This window comes from Phoenix dactylifera, chromosome 7, assembly GCF_051530095.1.
Source record: "Phoenix dactylifera cultivar Ajwa chromosome 7, Ajwa_hap1_PhDact_Kaust_v1.1, whole genome shotgun sequence".
NCBI lineage: Eukaryota > Viridiplantae > Streptophyta > Magnoliopsida > Arecales > Arecaceae > Phoenix > Phoenix dactylifera.
The window spans coordinates 26,278,934-26,303,267 of NC_143196.1; the positions used below are offsets into that span (position 1 = coordinate 26,278,934).

At 38.9% G+C, this 24,334-nt stretch overlaps 1 protein-coding gene across 1 annotated transcript; it reads left to right on the top strand.

Annotated features, from left to right (window-relative positions):
* The first annotated feature begins 16,282 nt into the window (after positions 1-16,282).
* LOC120106082 (ABC transporter G family member 1-like) lies at positions 16,283-21,478 on the top strand. Its single transcript, XM_039118953.3, has 8 exons — positions 16,283-16,800; positions 16,896-16,975; positions 17,064-17,528; positions 18,864-18,950; positions 19,049-19,177; positions 19,311-19,502; positions 19,593-19,679; positions 20,628-21,478. Exons 1-8 carry the CDS (start codon positions 16,311-16,313, stop codon positions 21,300-21,302), a joined length of 2,205 nt encoding a protein of 734 aa, XP_038974881.3. The 5' UTR covers positions 16,283-16,310; the 3' UTR covers positions 21,303-21,478.
* The last annotated feature ends 2,856 nt before the right edge of the window (positions 21,479-24,334 follow it).

A 24,334-nucleotide genomic window follows, 5' to 3' on the forward strand; every position in this document is an offset into this window, starting at 1 on the left:
TCATTGTTTTTCGAGTAATATCCAGGATTTTGATGTAGACCTCCTCAAGGATAAGTAGGTAAAGGAGAAGTGCTAACCAATTGAGCTAACAATTGTTTGTGTTTGATGGAGTGTTCTGATGTCGTAGATAGAGAGTTGATAGGTGTAGTTCCATTTAACCCTTATTTATTTGTTTTCTTTGTACCTTGGCTATCTGAGTAAATGTTAGAATTCGGCCGGGGCGATTCAAATAGACTAGTGCTGCAAGAAGAGAACGTCCATATTAATATATAAGATCGAGAGTTCAATGTCAGCATCTCCATGATTCCCAAGCATACAACATTGCCTACTTCCCTAGCTACATGTATCCATGTTTTCCACTACAATCCATTGTCCATACTTCTCAAGCTTCATGCATCACATGTGGCGCCATACTCTAGTCTAGATAACAAAAAAAAAATGCAGGAGAGAGGGGGTATCTAGAGTCCAGCATGGAGTCAAAGTTGCTGGAATGGAGAAGCTAATATATAATAGCCTATTGCATTGTTGCTTTAAACGAAATTTTGCTTACTATTAAGTCTAATGTATGTTGTTGATTGATCTTCTCCTTTATCAATTTAATTTTTTGAGGTCAATTGGTTAATTTAATTCGAAACTCAGATTTGCTAGAGGTCTGACTGATCTAGTCACCTACTCTCTTTTCGCTTCTTTCTGGTGAACTCAATTTAATGGGGCGGGCACCAAAAGAAGAAAGTGTAGAGTAGGTTTCCTATTTTACCATGTTTTTCCTAGTGTCTATTTTAAAGAAGAAACCCAAAAATTAGGGACTCCTCCTACTAACAAAGTTTGCCAATTCTGTGGTTATAAAAATCAGAAAAAGAGGAGATCTCTTTTTTTTATTGTTTCCAAAACATAGTTTTTATTGATACATATAACATGGTCAGATGATACATATTAAGTAAATTAATCATCTAGCAAGCCAACACACACCTCTAGATAAACCAAAACACAGTTTCAGAATATAGTGTTCACCAAATATACAGTACATGGCCAAGTGATGTATACTTAGCAAATTAATTAGTTATCTAACAACTCAATATATACTTTTAAACAAATTGATACATAGTTTCTAAAATATCATATATACTACAAGGCCAGATGATATACACTCATCAACTTTCTAATAGATACTGCAAACTTTTTTGATACACACTCAATAGTGATCCAGTATACATCTTCAGAGAAATCGATATATATTTTTCAGAATGTACTTTTTATCAGTATACACAATATTGTCAGGTGATACACATAAATTAATAATCTAGCAGTCCAATACATATATGTAAGTACATCGATATGTAGTTTTCAGAACATCGCGTCATCAGTACCAATACACAATACACAATTTTCTAATTTTATTGAATCGGGTCAATAGTCTCATCTACCAGCAAATATAATATGGATTATTCACGCTGGTTGCAAAATCTACCACACGTAGTATGCGTGGTCTTTGTTCTAATCCATTAGAAGGACTAAAATACTAGGACTAAGTATTAGAGTAGACCGAGTCCTATTCCATGTTTGTACACGTCTCATCTATGTCTTTATAACTTGTTAACTACGAGGCGATGTCAATCATATATTTAATCCAACCGAATCTAGCAGAGAGCAGTCATGATCAGGTAATGGTGAAACCTCTTACCAATGAAGTCCATGATAACCTAATAGATTGTACCAAGTTGAGGAAGAACGCCATGGGCCACCTGTCTCACATAAAATATCACTTGGCTCCTTATGATGTTGGCACAGCTAGGAAGGACTCAACGAACCCCATATATTCTGCGCTGGTCCCGTGGTCTCGTTCCCTCATTACCACATGGATGAAGGAACCTTTTCCTGTTATTGAATGGGTAACCCCTCGCATTACTCCAAGAAGAGAGTACTATGAATACTATCTAATCATTACTATCTAATCATCAGTCTGGGAGCATCTAACCAACAAGTCAAATACTCTTTACCATTACCTGTTTTTTTAGTTGGTTAGATTTGTACTAAGTACAAAGATCTAATGGCAGGTCAAATGCTCTTAGTTTTGACTGGTTGTCAGGTTAGCAACCGATGCATATTTTTTGGGAGGAAGCATATTTGTGATGAACCTATAAGAGTCCAAATGGAGGCTTAGAAAAATTGAAAGTTTGGTCCTAAAAATGGCTCTAGTATTTTGTCTGATGCTTTGATGTTGATTTATTGACGTATTATTAGATGTCACGCCCCGAAACCAATATCCGGATCCGGCACGCGACACAGCTGCATACTTTCTAAGGCAAAGCCCTAAAGAATATACAAGGCCTAAAAATTTAGTATAACCTTAATATCCGTAATCAATAATGATCTCAATTCATACGAAACAACAAAGTTGGTCCAATTACAAGATTTGATTATCGAACCAGTGTTAGTGATTCTCTATCTAATCATCCCCTCCACTTGTGATCTTAACCAGCGCCATATACTATGTAACCTACAACTCTGAAAAAGAGAAAGAGAAAGGGGTTGTGAGCTTTACAGCCCAGTATGAATCCCCACACATCTACACCAACACAATAATAATACAAATTTGAAACCGCAAAAAATCGTTGCACACATCATAAAATCACAAACCAGCTATCAATAATACTCGAATAATCAGAATAAATATATACTTCAAATATCAATAGAAATCCAACCACTCAAGAGTGATATATCATATGATATCTTATAAATTTTTAATAGTATTTCCAATGCTTTTCATTCCAATCCTTTTAAACTTGATCTGAAACAATTATCTTTTCGATTTTGGGCTAAATCTCGGTCACGTTTTCAGCCTGTAATGGGGCAACTAGTAGTTTCACATTTTCGGCCTATGAAGGGGCAACCAATAATTTCATATTTCTGGCCTATAATGGAGCAACTAGAGCTGATCAAAATCCGAGCCGGGCCGGGCTCGGGCCGGGCTCTACAGCAGAAATTAGGCCCGATGGTCTTTCCCAGGCCCGGCCCGGCCCGACTGTCAGGCTTAAATTTTTGTTTAGGCCCGACCCGACTTTATAAATCTGGTTCTAGGCCCGTCTAGCCCGGTCCGACCCGATAGGCCCGATCTGACAGGCCCGATTTTTTTTTTGTTTGGAATCTGAAAATGGGCTAGAATGGCCCCACCAGGCCCGGCCCGATTTTTTTGGTCGGGCCGCTTTTCCTGCCCAGGCCCGACCCATGGGCCTTTTTTTAATGCCCAAGCTCGAAAAATTTCGGGTCGGGCTGGGCGGGCCAGAAGGCCCGTGATCGGCTCTAGGAGCAACCAAGAGTATCACATTTTCGACATGTGACAAGGCAACCAGTAGTTTCACATTTTCGGCTAATGACGGGGCAACTACATAGTATCACATTTCCACATTTTCGGCCAATGACAGGGCAACTACATAGTATCACATTTTCACATTTTCGGCCTATAACGGGGCAACCAGTAGTTTCACATTTCCAACCTGTAACGGGGCAGCCAATAGTTTCATATTTCTAACCTGTAACGGGGCAACCAATAGTATCACATTTTCAACCTGTTATGGGCCAATCGATAGGATAACATTTTCATACCGTGACAGGGCAACCAATGATAATAAGATAAGCCCAAAGTCCTTGTTCATTTAATCAAGTTCACATCTAGACATCAATTCCTTTTTATTTCCAGTTTTAGATTAATTATGGTCACGTTTCCAACCCGTGACAGGGCAATCAATATAACATGGTTAGTTAAGAGCACCACATCCATTAGTCCGATTATGCAAGCGTAAGTTATAATCATATACGCATCTATCATACCATCAATCACAAGTATACTTGATCAAAATATAATTTAATGTAGAAACCATCGTAAGACTTTCTTGCTTCTTACTTATCTGGATCATTAGTATATGATATATATATATATATATATAGGTACAAAAATATTTATATATGCAGGTCGACGTACAAGAATTCTTATCTCTTTGCTGATAATCAGACAGACTAATCACCTACCCACACAGCGAGCTACGAACCAGGTTGAGCAGAACCCTACTCAACGTCCTCTTGTCCAAAAGATTGCTCTCCTATAGAACTAAGTCAACATCAAAAATTATCCGAGGTATCCGACAATCCAAAACCCTCTAATGATTCACTAAAGGGTCCACCATCACGTAGTAATCTAGGACTACCTTCTGAATCATTTTAACCAAAATTTTCTCAGATCAAGTTAGAGTCCAAGATCTCATTGGGCTTCTTCCTTCCTGGATGATTGTAGCACCATACAAAATCAGGGTTGATCATAAAAAAAGATTCATATAGAAAGATATACGACTCCAACTAGATAACAATACTTAATTATTTGAATCAGTCAGTACAGCTTAACTCAATCCTTTTGATCAAGAAACATATATCTAATTAAGGTAATAGATCAGAGGTTATTAATTATGGATTCAATAGTGGCTGACAATAGTCATGTGTAGGACGGACAGGGTCGACTAGGTAATAGTGTCCAACAATTTGGGTCAATCTACTCTGGCCAGTCCAACTAGTCAAATCATAAAACAAGAATAAGACTATGGTACAAATAATACAATAGGGATTCATGATGATAGATTTCAACGATACTCGGCAATGGTCGGAGTAAGGCTAGCATGACGGGCGGTCGTAGTGACACTGTTCCAAGACCCTCTACTGGGTCAACCCAAGTCCACAATAATAATATTTGGGACCCTCCTGCTGAGGCGCAGAGTACCCCAATTAGAATCTTCTTGCACAGATCACTCTCTTCCTACGTAATTAAACTTAATTATTAAAAGAGAATGAAATAGTGGACTAGTAAGCTAGATTGCCTACCAGCGTCCACCAAGGGTCCTTCACCAGGTCCCCCGAGTCCCTTCTACCACCTATCTGAGTCAACTAGAGAGAAAGTAGAGAGAGAAATTATCTAGATAGAGAGAGAAAAAATAGAGAGAAGAGAGAGATAAGTAGAGAGAAGTCAATCCAAAAACTCAGGACCCCTCGTACGGTCGCATAACATTGACTCGGAACCCTTCTTATGGCTGCATAACGCCGACCCAAGACCAATACCGACTCAAAACTCCAGGTCACAACACTGGTCCACTAAAATATGTAGAGAGAGAATGAGTAGAGAAAGAAAGAGTGATAAAAAGAAAGAAATCAAGAGGGGGAGGAGAGAGAAAGAGAAGAGGAGAGAGGAAATAAAGGAAGAAGAAGAGAGCCGTGAGGCCCTCTCTCCTTTCCTCCCTCTTCTTTCCGAACAGGTGCTCAGCGACAATAGCCACTCGTGGTCGGCAACCCCTCCCCCAGTGACCGATGATCCATGGCGGCGCCGGCGGCGTGCCACGCTCGGCAGCAGCCGACAAAATGGAAGGAGTAACATGAAACAGGGGAGATCCTGTTCATGATTATTTCGGCGACTCACTGGTCGAATTTCGAAGAAAAGACACTGGCCTAACAACCAAAAGAAGGAGAGAAAAACCAACCACCACAACTCACCTCCGGCAAGCTCTTCCAGCCAAATTGACGACGAAATCTCCGAGATCCTTTCCGGCAACTACCTCAAAAATTATCTCAAAACTAGCAATTGATCGAGTAGGACAAGTTATGCTACGAGGGAAGACGAATGGCCTTTTTATAGGCTCAAATCCAGGCACTGTCGGGGTGCAGGATGCCTTCGAAGTTTGGTCCTTGTTGGACTCGAGGAGGAAGGAGGCTCCCATCGGGAGTCTTCCCCCCCTAGCTCTAGTGCCGGGTGCATGGCCCAAACGGCCAGCCCAAGCCCAACATGCTGGACCAGGCCCACTGAAACAAGGGGCTCTACATTCTTCCATGAACGAACGGGATCCTGTGAGGATTCTTGGGAAGTGTGGGGTTGCATGCAAAGTGAGAGGAGCTCGTCTTGGAGCTAGCATGCAGTTCAATATTGATATTGAGAGGGAAGATTGGAAGCTGGCTCTTGTTCTACAACTTTTATGAGACCTTAGATATTGTGGACTGTGACCTTAGCTAGCACTTACATTGAGACCTTAGATATTGCCATTTGTGATCTTAGTGAGCACCTATGCAGGGTGGCTTGGCTCAAAAGTTTTGATACAGGCCAAAACAAGAGACAATTATGGAAATTCTGATGTGGTTCAGCTTGTATTGTTGTCACTTTATTGGACGAAATGAGCATTTTAGAAAGAAGGGTGTTGTGTCAACATTGCCACTTCAGACTTTTTATTCTGATACACACCAAGCAAATTAGTCATCTAGTAAGCCAACACACGCTTCTAGGTAAACCAAAATACAGTTTCCAGATCATAGTGTTCACCAGTATATAGTACATGGCCAAGTGATACATACTTAGAAATTAATCATCTAGCAACTCAATACATACCTCTAAATAAATTGATACAGTTTCTAAAACATCATGTTCATCAGTACATACTGCAAGGCCAGATGATAATTAAATACTCGTCAACTTTCTAATGCATACTTTAAGCTTCTTTGATACATACCCAGTAGTGATCCAATATGCACCTCCAAATAAATCATACATATTTTTCAAAATATGCTTTTATTAGTATACACTACATGATCAAGTGATACATACCAAACAAATTAGTAATCTAGTAACCCAATACACATCTCTAAGTAAATTGATATGTAGTTTCTAGAACATTGCGTCAACGGTATCAGTACACAATACTCAATTTTCTAACTTTATTGAACATAAAAAATTATATACATACCATTACTTAAATTTCATTACCTCTTAGGTGTAAAGATCTTAGAAGAAAAGAGAAGGATTCGAAAGAGGAGAAAGGGATTCGAAAAAGGGAAGGAAGATCTCATAGGCGGAAGAGATGATTTGATGAGGAATAGAATGGATGGAAAGATTTGATGAGAAAAAAGAGGATGATGTGCGCGATTTTCTTTCTTTCTTCTTTTTTTTTAAATCACGGGACTGACGGCTATGTTAGATCTTAAAAAAAGAAAGGCACTAAAGCAAAATAAGAAGCCCACCTTATATTTTCTTCTCTAGCACATGCCCGATATGATTTTTGTTCAATAGGGTCAATAGTGTTAGTTTCTATCCATGAGGATGCCGTAATAGGACTTCAATTGTACAAGTCTAAAAAGGTTAATACTAAGAACAGTCAGTCTCAATTACCAGCAAATATAATACGTATTATTCTCGTATTATTCTCGCTGGTCGCAAAATCTGCCACACGTAATATGCGTGGTCTTTGTTCTAATCCTTTTGGAGGACTAAAGGACTATGACTACGTGTTAGAGTAGACCGAGTCCTATTTCATGTTTGTACACGTCTCATTTATATATTATAACTTGTCTTGTAGTTAACGAGGCGATGTCAATCATATATTTAATCCAACCGAATCTAGCAGAGAGCAGTCATGATCAGGTAATGGTGAAACCTCTTACCATGAACTCCATGATAACCTAATAGATTGTACCAGTTGAGGAAAAACGCCATGGGCCGGCCACCTGTCTCACATAAAATATCACTTGGCGTCTTATGATGTTGGCACAGCTAGGAAGGACTCAATGAACCCTTCCTCTCGTTCCCTCATTACCCCATGGATGAAGGAACCTTTTTCTGTTATTGAATGGGTAACCCCTCGCATTACTCCAAGAAGAGAGTACTATGCCTAAGGTCTTATTAATTACTATCTAATCATCAGTCTGGGAGCATCTAACCAGCGAGTCAAATACTCTTTACCATTACCTGTTTTTTCGTTGGTTAGATTTGTACTAAGTACAAAGATCTAATGGCAGGTCAAAGGCTCGTAGTTTTAACTGGTTGTCAGGTTAGCAACCGACGCATATTTTTTGGGAGAAAGCATATTAATTTGTGATGAACCTATGAGAAAGTCCAAATGGAGGCTCGGAAGAATCGAAAGCTTGGTTCTGAAAATGGCTCTAGTATTATCTCTGATGCTTTGATGTTGATTTATTGGCGTATTAGAAACATAGAAAGGAAGAAAGTTCTTTAATGTCTTGTAATCTAGGGAACCTCAAGTTTGGATATTCTAACTTTTACCGGGAGAAAGACATGGCAACTTGAATGAAGTTTCTAGGAAAGTGTCAGCATTCTTTGACAGAAAACTATGGACTATTAACTCTCCAAGGTTGGATGAATCAAAAACAATCAAATCAAGGATTAACCTTGGAGCTGCTGAGCATTGAAAATATATATTTATATCTGGATTTTTTGCAGTGTTTAATATTTGATATGAAGAAACTCGATCTCAGATCCTCTCTGAATAGCCTAGCCAGTCCATCTTCGACCAGCCAATCCTTCCAATGGGAAGGAGAGAAAGAGCGAGAGCAAGAGCATAGTGGTAGGAATGGACGAAGAGAAGAGTCAAAACTCACGCAATTCCCCCTATTCTTTAACTCAGTCAAAAAATTAAGTGTTCCGTCGGTGATACATGGTTACTAGTCTATCAAAAACCCAGTCCAAGGTCTCTTCTTCTTTCTCTAATTGACCGTATGCTAATTGCCAAGATGTAATATATGTTCTATCCATCATGCAATATAGTCAAAAGGCCTCAATTAAGTACAAATTAAATCAAGAGCTACTTTTTGAAACTATTGGGCAGAAATTTCAAACCAAGTCCACTCTCACTGGTACAACCATCATGATTGACAATAAAATAATTAGTAGTTATTTTGACAAGCAATCTATAAGATCACGGAATTGTAACATTTCCAACTTCCAAGGGGATTTGTGGACTTGATCTCAAAGGTCTTATCATTTGAGTGTATCCTAGATGAAAACACTCCAAATCTGACCAACTTGGGACTCTAAAGAAATATCCTCTCAAAAATTATCCCTTCTCTATCATCATCTCAATCTTTTGAATGCATCTTGCATATAGAAATGTTAATGTATTGGCCTAATGACCAGATTCTATATTGTTTGGACTAAGTCATCAAGTCAACTCCAATGAAAATTTTAGATATATTCAGTTTAGACCTGGTCTATTTACATAGCTATTCGAAACATATATTTTCCAAATAATAGAGGCATACTCTTTTCTCCACATTGAAAGCTCAAAAGACCTAACCCTGCTCAAGAGCCTCCAAAGCCACATTTTGAAAAGATGATAGTCATGCTCAACATATATTCTAACTTTCAATAATGTGATATATCAAAAATTTCATGTGAGAAAAATTTAAATCAGGAGGTCCGTGTACGCCAATTCTCGCTGCTTTCTAAAATCAATGGCCTGACAATTTAAATTGAACTGCTCTCACTAGCATGACCATCTAATAATTGAATTGCTCAATAAAATTAAAAAATAAAATATACAATAAATACTTGAGAATACAATCTATAAGGTCACATAATTCTAGTATATACTTCCAACTTCCAAAAAGAGCCGTTAACTTGATTTCAATGAACTTTGCATTTGAATGTTCCTACTACATGGATAATGTCCAAATCCAACCGACTTGCAATTGTAGACATAAAATATACACTCAATATTTGTTAGTTGCCTTCCATTTTTAATAGGAATAGCAATTTACTCCTTCCCATTAGGTATCTGACCTTAACCGGCCTTAATCGAGCAAGTTTTACTCGACTTGCAGCAGATGCGAGGTGGGTGCACATAATAGAAAAATTCATCCTGAATACGATCTGAATACATATAAATCTTCACGAATCCTCTCCCAGAGAAAAAAATTTGGCTTGTGTGCAAAAAAAAGAAGAAGACTATTGTAGCTTTACCTGACCTAATCCTTTAAAATTGCCCCATCTAACTCTACCCGCACTGCTTTGAGGCAAATATGGGGTGTGTAGGGGTAATGGCCTACTTGCCTTATTCCTGACGCAATGCCATCCCTAGTTTTCAAACACATCTTGAGGCTGGAGTTTCATGAACTGATCTATGGATCAAATTTTATAGTATTAATTCAAACTAAGTCTTCAAGTTGGATCTGATGAAAGTTTAAGATATCTTTTGTTTATTCCTGATCCATTTACTTTCCTACTTGAAAAACATAAATATTTTCTAAATAACAGAGGCATGCTCTTTCCGTCTTTTATTCACTGCAAAAGCTTAGAGTGGCCCCTCATGAGCCTTCACAAAGCCATTACCAAATGATGGGTTATGCTAGATGATGTTAGACTAAGTGACTTGTGATCCTCTATAACCCTTGCCATGAATCCCACATTTAGTTCCATTGAGCGGTAATAGTTCACATTTTGAATCTTCCATGCCCTGGGAAATTTTTTCCTAGCATCAATCTTACTATTGATTCCTTGTACCTCCTAAAAATATCAAAAGCATCGACTCGTAAAGGCTTCTCATAACATAGAGAAGAATTCATCATGGAATTATAGATAAGACAGAAGTGTAAAGAACGACCATGCATCGACTATGAGAACAATTACTTTCTCAATATGTCACTGCTCAAATGTCTCTTCTAGTTTAACTAGTTTGTGAAAGCTATATTCCATATGCCTTTTAAGAAATTAGAAATATTGAGGAGACTTGTGTATTTAAGAAAAAAATAGCGAAAAGACCATGCCAACTGAATCCTCAAAAGCTGATTGACAAGATCATGATTTTGAAAATTAAAACAACCAAATATAACAACAATTTGCATTTCTTTTCTTTTTTTGAAATGATTTTTTTTCAAATTTTTGGTGATATCTATGTTTTTTTTCGAATTTTGATTCTTTTTCTTTAACTTAATTGTCCTCGAATGTCAATAACCATGATTTGGAGAAAAGTCACTGTGGTCTAGCTACCACAAATTTGACATCAAAATGTTTCAAACAATCTTCCCAATTTTCTTAATATTTGCATATCTCATTGCTCGAAATTGCCCTTAATTTATAACATGGATATGGAAGATGTCTTTTGCCGATTGATTTAGATCCTTCATTTGACACATTAATATAACATTAATATAAACTTACAAAAATCTATCTAAACTAGGAAGTTGTAGTCCCATGGTCTCAGGAGAGATTTTAGGAGTTATTACTGTAAAAGTAGACACTTGGTAGTGATTGAAAGGAAAACTTGTCACGACATATATATATATATATATATATATATATATATATATATATATATATATATATATATATATATATATATATATATATATATATATATATATATATATATATATATATATATATATATATATATATGATTTTTGTATTACATCTGAACTCCAAATGCATGAGTAAAAACCCATTGAAAGCATGACGGGAAACATTAATAAACAATAGGAACGCTAAATCCCAAACAGAAATAGTACCATTGGTCTGTAATTTATTGAACTATATATTCATGAATTCATTGAAATATTCTGGATTAATCTACTTAATTACCACAAAACATTCCAAAGAATGAATTGTTTGTAAATAATTTTAGAATTTTTCAAGAACTCACAGGTACTGTTACCATGCTTCAAATGAGTAGCACCAAAGAACAAGATTTTCTTAGGGTGCTAGGCAGGGTTTGTTTCACTGCCCTGTTCTACAAGAACAAGCAACTAGAAAACTTCTGTGCAGATTAATTTGTCGAAACATTTTGTATTTATACCTGTTTAAGACCAGATTTATTAAAAACAAAGAAAATACTGATGTATAACTCAAAAACGAGGTTTTATGAAGAGTTCTATGAAGATATTTTGTATATTTAGTTCATTTTCATGGAATTTTGAAGACCATTTCCTTCTTGTTTCAATCATGGAGAGTAGTTAGTTTGGTCAATGTCTAGGTCCATGTTATCTAGAGTAGGTAGTTGTGTTTTCTTTTTTCACTTACAAACCTAACAGTTTAGGCAACCACAGTTCAGTTTTGCTGGTTCAATTTGCATACAAAAAGAATAGCATCACTCATGCGGAAAAACCAACTTGGTAGCCAATGGAGAAACATAGCACCTTTATATCCTAGATTTGCTTATAGAATTTGTTGACAAAGTTCGGTGAATCTTTCAAAGATGAACAGACCTAATTAATTTAAAAACTTCCATGCTCGCGAACAACAAAACTTATTTGAGCTGCTCGTTGTTGACAATGTCTAAAGACACCAATACAAATCCAAGTGGTCGGTATCTTCCCTTGTTGGAGTTCAAGGTTTGAATTTCGTCAAGATATTTTGGCATTTCAATTCACAAATTCTTGTGCGCTATTGGTGGGATTGTGACATGATGCATGAAACATGGCTTGTTGCTCATGGTGTTTACAATTAGATCTCATGTTCAAGTTATAAAATAGACTATACATCACCCCTTCTTTTGACATCTCTAGTAATGTACCTATCATCATACTTAATTATATACATAGAATATATATATAATATATAATACTGCAGAGTTTAACTAAGAGCATATTATGCACTATGAAACCTTGTGATAAAAACCAAGCCAACTAAAGTCATCGTAAGCTGCAGCTTGCATATATCCAACCGTTCAATAGTGGTATCCAACCAATTTTATATATATATATATATATATATATATATATATATATATATATATATATATATATATATATATATATATATATATATATATATATATATATAGACACACACCCTTTCAACCAATCTATATGACATCGTAGAGCAGCTTTTGCTAAAACTCGAGTAGTTTCTTAAAAACTTGCTTCGGATATGAAATTTTGAGTATTTAGATAACAGATCGCTTCGTCCAAAGCACGCCCTACCCCTTCCGCTCGCAAAAAGCCGATTAATTCTCCAAGTGAAAAAATATTAGACATTTCATTTTCTGAAACCAACTCTTTTGATGTTACTTGACATAATATAATTTCTATATGTCTATTATAGATCTGTACCCCTTGTGATCGATAAACTTTTTGATATATATATATATATATATATGTGTGTGTGTGTGTGTGTGTGTGTGTGTATCTGTGTGTGTGTAGTCAAATGTTGCAAGAACATGCAACAGTATGTTATTGGACCTTGCACATATCTCTTAGTTTTGTCCTAAGCTAAAATTTTGGCTGACTTAGGACTCTTGCAGTTTTTACTTAAGGTTTTTTTTTTTAATTTATTTTTTGAAAGTAACAGTGAAAGCACCACAAATAGGCATGCGAAAAGAAAATTTTATCAAGTTTAAACACTAAAGAAAACATCCTCTAACATTCACAGGACCTTCTGTGGTGAAAAAGGACTTCCACATTAACACTAAAGAAAGCACCCAATTGCTTTTCTTATTTTTTGGCTAAAACTTCAAAAAGAAAAAAAAAATATTTACCCATTAGCTCACATCCCCACAATGATACTTACTGAAGTTTTGCAAGCAAAGAAGCCATATTATATACAATTAATGCTATTACCGGTCCCCCATCCATTCACCACTCCGAGGCTACAGCGGGGATCGGCGAATAGGAGATGAGGGGTATCAACTAGGGCTCCACGTAGCCAGTCGCTGGTTTAAGTGAACTATATAATGGCATGGCTGTCATTATTATTTTTTTATAAAAAAATGTTTCAGCTGAAAGAAACACGGTGCCAGCGGCGGAGTTGAGAACGACTCGGTCTGGATTGAGCTATATTCGGCATGCTTTGCTGGGGCGAGAGATCCTCTTGGATGGTGACTCTGCGATGGTCATTAGGTACATCAATCCTACAAGCCTTAGGTGGGGTTGGCGATTACCATCCTCTGCTGAAAGACACCCGGACCATGGTTTGTGACAGGATGGTAATCCAAGCGAGGCATGTGTTTAGGGAGGCTAATGGGGCCGCGGATTGGATGACTTCCTTTATTGCTGACAACTCAGGGAACCACCTATGGGTGGGCGAGGCAGAGTTGTCTAGTGCTCTCCGTGATGTATTACTTTTTAACCTTCTTGAATGTATCCGCATACGTTATGCATGATACTTCTATTTTAGAAAAAAAAAACACACAAAATGGCAAATTATGGTTTATTACATAATGGCCATGGTAATGGCATGATGGGTACTTACAGCGGCTGTTTTTTAAAATCCTATCATGCTTGCATCATGATGGGAGACCTCAGATACCATTTTAAAAGCTAATTGTAAGTTGTAACATCATGACAACCATTACTTCAGACCTTGATTTAATCTTACCTAACTCGTATATACCACTTCGTGTAGAACAAAAATACGAGAAGACCTTTCACGCTCACCTTACGGTGAGAATTTTGACATATAGTACCTAATTAGGTGCCAGCTAGCTAGTGTGTGGTCTTTCTTTAGTTACAGATTCCATCTTGTTTGACTTTATTTCTTTTTTAATGTTTGGCTTTAGGTAACGATGTTACCATAGTCTAGGAAGCTTATGCTTAGGAAAATCGTGCCGTACTTAGGTTATGATGTAAGGCTTCTACAAATTCTACAAACTCATAGTGGAATGTTCGGTCTTTATCTTCTTAAATAACATCATTCCTCGTCAATAAATACACGGGACCGGCCTCATAAAAGACTGTTTAATAGCAACCGTAGCATGGTTATTAAATGTGGAATTTTGGTTCGTTAAGTCTCAGTTCAGCTATCATTCTAAAGAAACCTCTAAGACACAATAAGATATATCAGGTTTTGTGTGAACTCGTTCCAAAAAAAATGATAGATCTTTGAACCATCCTCCGTTGAAGGTTGGCCAACTTGTCATAAAGATGTGGTACAATAATATTTAGCCAGCATTACGTGCGGTGAGCACATCCACATACCCCTGGATCCCAAAGCATATACAAGATAAAGAAAAAATTATTTAACAAATTCTTATAACATAAACTGAACGAAGAGAGAGAGAGAGATGAAAAATAAAAATCAAACAAGCAAAGAGAGAGCTAGCGCAAGAAAAAGGGTACCAATGGTCATCACCTTTCTCTCCTCCCTCACCATCGCTACTCTCCCCTCTGATCTTTATCTCATTTTTGACCCCACCATCTAAATACTCCACCTTCTTCTTTTCTGGCATCATTGTCGTTGCCACTCTATCCAGATGATTTATGTGAAATTAAATACCTTCTAATCTCCCACTTTCCCATTTGGAAGCGATGATTATAGCAAGATTTAACTCGAACAATCTTTTCTGATCCTACTCAGTGAAGGAGATGCAATGGGATCTCTCTCTCCTCTCTTTCTCGTCAATATTTAGGGTAGTGGATGGAAGGAAAAGCATAATGCTTAGGGCTCCATCAAAGAAAAAAGACTTCGGTATCATTATCCTGGTCGATGGACGACCCAACAACAATCTAGTAATTCAATGATACATACCAATTTGTTAATACTTATCTTATATTTTATTAGGACACACCTAAAATTGAGGTTATATATATAGTTTATACATTGTTACTTTTCTAATATATAGTACATGTCCAGCTAATATTTCTTGGTATGATGATAAATATCTAATATTCATAGATACATATTTATTTGTTGATGCATATATCGGATGTATGTTGATATATGAAAGACAAGAAAGAAGTTGAAGAGAGAGAGAGAGAGAGAGAGAGAGAGAGAGAGAGAGAGATTAATAGACTTTCCTCTCTGTATTTATTCATTAAATAAGTTTTTTAGAGAAAAAGAGAGCATTTTAAGAGGAGTTCGGATCCTCTACAATATGAATTTTGTACCGCAGGATCCCACACCTCTACGATATGAATTTTGTACCATCATAGATTGCCGTCATATCATCTATCTGAGAGATGGATGGCTTTCATTCATTTCTAGAATATGACGAAACACTATTAATACCATATACCATGCATTGAGGTGCAAAAATTATGCCGCAAAGAATCTTATATCTTATATCGTTCTAAAGATTTTGTTTGAGTTAATCATGTCCCAGTCTTGTCTCCTACATTTTTTTTTTTTCTCTCTGATTTTATGGACTGCACCTACATCCATTGTGTGTGAGGCGCCGGTGTACCAAAAAAAAAAAAACAAAGAAAAAAAACATCTTATATCTTTTAAGAGTTGCGAGGTGGGAACGGTGGTGGTATGCCTTAATGACATCACTAGGGACCCGTTTGGTCCGCGGTTTGGTTTTGTATGCTCTCGTGGCATCTTGTATCTTTCTATCACCCTTCCACATCCAACCACTCTAATAGCCACTTAATGAAAATAGATAAATAAAAAAATAGTCCAATCGCAAGGCGAATGCTTACTTCAAACCATGCGTTTCCGTGATCAAACCACCTGTCCTAGTTGGCGGACTTCGAAAAATTCGTCCACGGGCAGGTAATTATGCATATTTTCAGGGCCTCCACGGCTATTTATTGCGTTCTCCGGCCTTTAGCTCGAAACTGCAATGGCTTCGCCCTCCTCTGTGCCCAGATGGACTCCAAACCCAAGCCCAACGAGGCCTCTCCGCCCTCGGGTCGCCGAGGAAGACGACATAGAGATGCATGGCTTGAGGACCGGCGTCGATACTCCGGGAGGCATCGACAGGTCATTCCCTTTCAGTGGTACATTCGGTCCACTTTCCCTTGTTCACCCTCGCTTTCATCACGACAGCCGAGAAGAATTCGAGAGCTTGCCGGAGGTGGATGTGTTTAAGACGTCGTTCAAAGAGAAGGTACCAAGCTGGGGCATGGTTGGCCATGAAGGCCTCGAGAGCAACCACACAAATCCTGGTGTCTTCCTCACCTGGGAAGATCTCTGTGTCTCGGCATCCGATGGCAATGGCGGGCGTGTCCCGATCCTTCGTGGGCTTAATGGTTATGCAAGGCCTGGTGAGGTCTTGGCCATCATGGGACCATCTGGTTGTGGCAAGTCTACACTTCTTGACACCCTTGCAGGTAACATAAATATGAAGCCTCGTTATCTCTGTATATTTATCGCATGAAGTTTTCGCTGTGTTCTGATATTATGTTAAAAATTTATGGATATGCAGGAAGATTAGGATCAAACGTAGGCCAAAGGGGAGAAATCTTAATCAACGGCCAAAAGCAGAAGCTTGCATTCGAGACATCGGTATGAAAGCGTTTTCGTCAATTCTGTTGTTTTTTTCTCTTCTTCCTTTCTTTGGTTTACTAAATCTCGTTAATAAATCTTCCCTCAGGCTTATGTGACGCAAGACGATGTACTAATGACGACGCTCACTGTCAGAGAGGCTGTGTACTTCTCGGCACAGCTCCAGCTGCCGGAATCCATGTCGAGGGCCGAGAAGAGAGAGAGGGCGGAGGCGACGATCCGAGAGATGGGCTTGGGAGGTGCCATGGATACAAGGATAGGGGGATGGGCTTCCAAGGGCATCAGTGGTGGCCAAAAGAGGAGGGTCAGCATCTGCTTGGAGATTCTGACCAGGCCTAAGCTCCTCTTCCTCGATGAGCCGACCAGCGGGCTCGACAGCGCTGCGTCGTACCACGTCATGAACAGGATAGCCAGGCTAGCCCGCTGGGAGGGGATGACCGTCGTCGCCGCCATCCACCAGCCGAGCAGCGAAGTTTTTGAGCTCTTTCATGGCCTTTGCCTTCTGGCTTACGGCAAGACGGTTTACTTTGGCCTAGCTTCAACGACCAGCGAGGTAGGTGTCCAAGTCATGCCATGAATCTTGATTCTTGACCTTCCAAACCGGCTCAACTAGCAAAGAAAAATGAGGTTACGTGAGAGAAATGACCACCCTGTTCTCTTTCTGGTGGAAAATGACCACCTTTTTCAAAGTCATGGAGCGCGTTGCATGTTTTTTATTTTTCCATGGCGGGTGGACTAATGGGTCATCTTTTATCATAAGCAGGTTATACTATTAGGCTGCTGCTTTTTTTCCTTGGGAACTTCAAAAAATACCTTGTGCCTTTCACAATATCAAATGACCTTTATCCAACGTTAACTAACAACTACTAGAGTCCATTCACATTAGTATTCATATATCCGTGAACTAGAAACAAAATAACGCAAGTAGCCCATGATTCAATGAATCACAGCATGGTAGCAACAAGAATTAAAGGCTGTTATCCCTTTTCTATGCCAGTCTATGGCAACATAGAGTTGTGCATAAAACAAAGCATATAATCTTTCATAAGTATATACTTACTTACCAATCACATGACAATATATATATATATATATATATATATATATATATATATATATATATATATATATATATATATATATATAAAACAGATAGATAGTTAGATGAAGCATGTATATACACATATATTCATATGCAAGTATGTAACATGGATGCAGGATATGCTCCTTATCAGGAATTAACATGTCATATGTTTGACTTGCTTGTATATGATCCCAATATATATAACATGTTTTGCTTCACCATTATATATTTCATATACCACATAAATAATTACGTATATGGCGTTGATTAGGCTTTGCTTGAGCATAAGAAAAATGGCATGATAATCAAGCACATACTTTGTTCAGGTTTTTCGTAAAATTAAAGAGAATATAGAAGTTTGTGAGTAGCTATTATGTAAACTAGCATACAGGTATGAGTGGTACGCATTTAGTAACAAAAAATAAATAATATTAAATAAATTAAATGAATTAAAATTAAAATGGAATGAAGTTAGATAGTAGAAGGTTGTCAGAGGGAGATAGAGATAGGGAATAAATAATTTTGTTGTAAAGAAATTAGGATAGAAAAAAAAATGAATTTGGGGCATTACAAAGATACCATCAGAAATGAGATTTTGATAAAATAAAGTATTATTCACATTTTTATTTCCAAAACTATCAATACTCATGATTGTTAGATAATAAAATTTTGTTTGTGTAACAAATAATATTACTTGCATGGACAAATTTGACAGAACTAAAGTACTCCTAATGATCTTTTTAATATAGTATAGATTGAAATTTGAGTTACTTCATCATTTTTGTTGCACTCTCCTTTCTTCAGTTCTTTGCTTTGAATGGCTTCCCCTGTCCACCTCATCGAAATCCTTCAGATCATTACCTTAGGACAATCAACAAAGACTTTGAGAAGGTATGCAGCATCACTTCCAACAGCTTTTTACTTGCTAATCATCCATAGTTGAAGCCCTAGAAAAATTTCGACGATGTTTCTATGATTCCTTCCAACAGGATATCGAAGAAGGCCCTGAAGTCCAGCAAATTACCACTGCTGAAGTAATTGAGACCCTTGTGAAATCTTATAAGTCCTCCACTATTTCACAACAAGTAGCTCAACAAATTGCAGAGATACGTGGAAAGGTAATCACGATCTTGGATTAGTACTTGTCTTTTCATTCGTGATGTTATTCAAAGAACATCACTTAGCACAATCCCTTATATATATAGTTTTATCTCATGTTCTAATTTTACTTGTATTACCTTTTCTGGAAAGGGAGGAGCTCTGGTGAAGAAAGGAAGTCAAGCTAGCTTCTTAACTCAGTCCCTGGTCCTCACTAGAAGGTCCTTTATAAACATGTATAGAGATTTGGGCTACTACTGGTTGCGATTTGCCATTTATATTGCGCTCTGCCTCTGTGTAGGCACCATATACCATGATGTTGGCCATACTTATGGTTCAATTCAGGTGTGTTGGTGTATTCCCTTATGAACTCAAAGGCCATTTTAATGCTCTTTTATACGTATCATCATTTAATGCTGGTTTTGAAATTTTCAGGCCAGAGGTTCTATGCTCATGTTCATAGCTGCATTCCTGACTTTCATGGCAATAGGGGGATTTCCATCTTTTGTGGAGGACATGAAGGTTAGTCATTTTCTCTCGAGATATAGTTATGTATCTGAATTGTTAATGATCCATAGTTACTTGCAAACTAAAAGACTCTATAGGAATGTTTCTTAGGGCTGAAATTTTTATAAGATTTGTGGACTGAACCATTCATTTAAGCATGGCCCATATCAACCAAATCCCATCTAGCCCATATCCAATGGGAAGAAGAAAAAAAATCTCTATAAGTTTCTTATTTTTCCTTCATGTAACCTAAAGGCTAGGATTTGGACTGGATTTAGATAGTCTCTCAAAAAATTCAAGCTAGATAGGCCAACAGCTCTGATTCCAATAAGATTTTTAGTCCAATCCCGTATGAATATCAAAACTGGCCCTATAAGTTTCGCCATGTCAAAAGTTCTGATCAATTATCTATGGACACTTGCAACTCGTGCTTTCGTTAATAGTCGTATAGCATCCTGATAAAAGAACTGGATTATGACCTTGGCCATAAATACCAATCATTGGTGCAGATTGCATTATGTCTGATTCTTTATTATTACAGTATCATTTGGGTCCAAGCGCATGCCTAACAAGAAACAAGAGTTTTTTTTTGTTAATTTTAGTGCTAAACTTTTGTTCTTTTTATCTAATTGGAGAAATATCGTTTAGTTCCAGGTGCATGCCTAACAAGAAATTAATGAGAGTTTCTTTTTCAACTTTGGTACTAAACTGTTCTTTCTCTTGTTTTGGTAATCTTAGCAACAATTATAGATTATTACTGCTGCTTTTTCTATTATTTACTTTCGCATTATCATAGCATCACGTGGATCTTTAGGTCCTTTCTAGCGAGAAAATATAATCTTTTGATCACTTTGATGCTGCATGAAAACTCTCTTTTTATTAAGAGGTCAGCTATAAATACAAATCACCAGTGTCAAGTTTATTAAGATTTGTTTCACTGTTAATGGCCATTTCATTCTCTAGGTCTTTGGACGAGAAAGAATGAATGGGCATTATGGCGTCACCGCATTCGTGATCGCCAACACTCTTTCTGCCACTCCGTACCTGGCTCTCATCTCCGTTGCACCAGGGGCCATGGCCTACTACCTTGTTGGCCTTCAGAGGGGAATAGATCACTTTGCCTACTTCGCTCTGGTGCTCTTCATGTGCATGATGCTGGTGGAGGGCTTGATGATGATCGTTGCAAGCATCGTCCCGGACTTCCTGATGGGCATCATAACCGGGGCTGGAATCCAGGGAGTGATGATGCTGAACGGTGGCTTCTTCCGGTTGCCCGACGACCTCCCCAAGCCTGTGTGGAGGTATCCAATGTACTACATCGCCTTCCATAAGTATGCCAACCAAGGCTTCTACAAGAACGAGTTCTTGGGTCTGACTTTCCCCAACAACCAAGCAGGGGGGCCTCCCACCATTACTGGTGAAGAGATTCTGAGAGGCACCTGGCAAGTTGAAATGGGCTACTCCAAGTGGATTGATCTTGCTGTGTTATTCGGTATGGTTATTCTATATCGGGTCTTGTTCTTGGTAATTGTAAAGATAACAGAGAAGGTTAAGCCCATGATGAAAGCCCTACTGGTGAAGCCTCCAAAGCAATCCACCCATGTTATGGAGCAGCTGTCGTCTGGATTCTCAGAGTGAGTACCATGCACTAAAATGGTCTAGTTGTGTGTCTTCTGTAGTAGACTTGATTTAACCTCTTTCATACCTCATGAGAGGGAAAGTATATTTCAGTCGATGGATAGGTTTATATTTCTTTTCATAGCGAACTCTCACATCAAAAATATTTGCTCTGTAGTAAATTAAGGCTTTTCTTATGAATGTACTCATATACAAGAACGGGCATGCAGTTTTTATGTATGGTTTCATATGCAAGAATGCCGCTTGCTTCATGTAAGGATAACTCATAGGCATTAATCATGGAAGCAATAACTCAAATCTGAAAATTTGTAACTCCCAGATACGTTCGACTACACTGAAACAATCAGAACCAAATGCATGATCTGTAAATCCCATTGTTCTTCATCAGCAAGTATGATCTTTATTAATCTAACGAAAATTCAGGACAAATTTGAAAGAATAGAAGTAGAAGAAATAAAATATACGGTCAAGAATTCTCATCTCTGACTTAGAGAATGCACCATTAACTAGAGGTGTACCATTGACTGATGCTCGAACAATTGTTCTCTTCTTCTCTCTCTCTCTCTCTCTCTCTCTCTTTGGGAGAAACTGGGTTAGATAGCATTGATGCAACAGTGCTGACAAGATTAAGCAAACACTACTAAAAAAGTGGGTTTTACCGACGCTTTTTTGCCGACGCTTGTCGCAAGCGTCGGCAATTTTTGGTCTAGGACCACAATTTGGCGACGCTTTAAAAAGCGTCAGTAATAGACAATGCTTCCTGGGATAAGACGACGCTAATTAGCGTCGTTGATAAATTAAAAAAGGCCGACGCTTTTGAAAGCGTCGTCGGAGGCCTTTTTGAAATGACGACGCTATTTAGCGTCGTCAGAGGCTTCATTGCTCTTTCTTCATCTCTTCATTGCCCTTCCTCCCGAGAGGCCCTCCTCTCTTCATTTTCCTTCCTCCCTTCCTCTCTTCTCGGGATAATAGAACTAATTAGGTCCTCGATTTAGCCCCACATCGGCGGATCAACAAGTGGTGGTGGGGAATTAGGAGGTTCTCGCAGAACCTCGATGGGTGGAGCTCGCCGTTCGCACCCGTCGTGAGCACCCTCTTCACCACTTGGCTCGCGGTGTTCTTCACGGTGTTCTTCAAGTTCTCCTCCAGATGCCTCAAATCGATGGCTTGGCAGATTGCTACCAGGTAGGTGGAGGACATGAGCTTCAGGATCTCCACCGCCTCTTGCATCTTCCTTGCAGAGATCAAGCCCAGGGAGTTGACATCCTAGTTGTGCTGCTCTGCACTCTGGACGTGGTTGGTGACCAGGTTCCCAAGGAATTGGAGCTAGGCTGCCATCGCTATCTCCGCACCCTTGAAGCCATAGTCGAAGCTCGAGTTCCGGCCGCTAGAGAGATTGGATGGCAGCCCATTGTTGTAGAAATCATTGACGAGCTCGGAGAATTGGGCGAACATGAGCTTCTCGATGGCGGCGATCGCCAAGCGGGTGTTGTCCATGGAGATGCCGACGGGAGTACCCTGGAAGTTGCCTCCATTGAGGGCCTTGATCCTGGAGACATCGATGAGCGGCCTTCGCCAAGATGTCCACCCAGCTCGACATCTCCACCGCCGCGGCCAACGACGACTAGCTCAACGTGCTGCCGCCCATCACCCAGAACGAGCCCATCCTCTTCCTCATCTGGGGTCACATCCTAATGGGGTCGCCTAATGGGCTGAGAATTAGTTCGCCGACGTTTTTAAGCGTCGGTTACCTCCGCGATGAACGACGCTTAAAAGCGTCGGCATAGGTCGACGACATTTTCTTGACGCGTCGGCCTAAACCGAGCCCACGCCCACCTGCCCGACGTCTTACCCACGCTTTGGGAGGCGTGGCTCGGAGATCTACCGACGCTTAAAAGCGTCGGTAAAGACCCAAGAAAGCGCCGGGAGATGTTCTTTCTTTTGTAGTGAAAGCTCTGGCTCTATGTTTTGATTTGATTCTTTAGCTGATAACCTGTGTCTCTGTCTTTCTTTTTTCTTTTTTCTTTTTTTTGTCTGGACTCCTTGAAGTCTTGAAAAATTCTGGAGGTTGATCCCTAGTGATCTGAGCTTGAATTGAAACTACAAAAGGCGGGTCCCCCTGCCTGGAACCGACCTTTAAGGTGCCATAGCAAGCTCCTCTAATCGACTCAAAACTGGTCATCAGTTTCAACAATCTACACATAAGAAAACCATGGGATGCTGACTAGTATTTGTTGGGGATGGAAGAACTCATCCTTCGATCGTACTATTTTTTTTTGGATCCAAACTGCAGAAAAATAAACCGCGAAGAAGTAGTAGAGAATAAAATCAAACAATCACAAAGACAACAATTTTACGTGGTTCACCTCAATACGGGTTACGTTCATGGAGGCCACACACATAAATTCAATATATTTAGCAAGGGTTACAACGATCTCTCTTCTCCGTTGGAGATTGCACAACTAGGCATTACAAGAGAGATCCAAACCTTCTAAGATTTGTAAGAGAGATAGGACTCAAAAAACTTTTCTCATAGGGTTCACAAAAGACTCCTATTTATATGTTTCTAAGAAGACTTTCCTATGAAACCCTAAGTCCAAAGCCCATCTTGCCACCATTTCAATCAATCCCGTGATCAGGAGTCGACTCGTCACTTTCAAGGGTTGATTCCTGATAAGTTCGAGTCGACTCGAAAATCCTCGGGTCGACTCAAAGGATCAGTACCGAAAACTAGCACGCTCTGTCTTCCTAAGAGAGTCGACTCCTTCAATTTTGGAGTCGACTCGAGCAGACCTCGAGTTGACTCTCGCAGGGCTGGAGTTGACTCCTGCAAGCAACCCGAAAAATACCTCTCTGTCTTTCTTTGCGGCACTTAGCGAGTCGACTCCCTTAGTCCAGGAGTCGACTCCAGGTTTCCTAGAGTCGACTCGACCAAGCGTGAGGTCGACTCCTGCAGCCTCAGAACTTTGCAGCTCTCTGTTTCTTCATTGTGGCACATAGCGAGTCGAGCTTTTTATCCCTGGGGTCGACTC

Excerpts from the sequence above, each read along its gene's own strand:
- LOC120106082 (XM_039118953.3), top strand. The coding sequence starts at position 16,311 with ATGGCTTCGCCCTCCTCTGTGCCCAGATGGACTCCAAACCCAAGCCCA. Across the intron at positions 16,976-17,063 it reads AGCTTGCATTCGAGACATCG|GCTTATGTGACGCAAGACGA; the intron begins GTATGAAAGCGT and ends ATCTTCCCTCAG. Across the intron at positions 19,503-19,592 it reads ATACTTATGGTTCAATTCAG|GCCAGAGGTTCTATGCTCAT; the intron begins GTGTGTTGGTGT and ends TGAAATTTTCAG.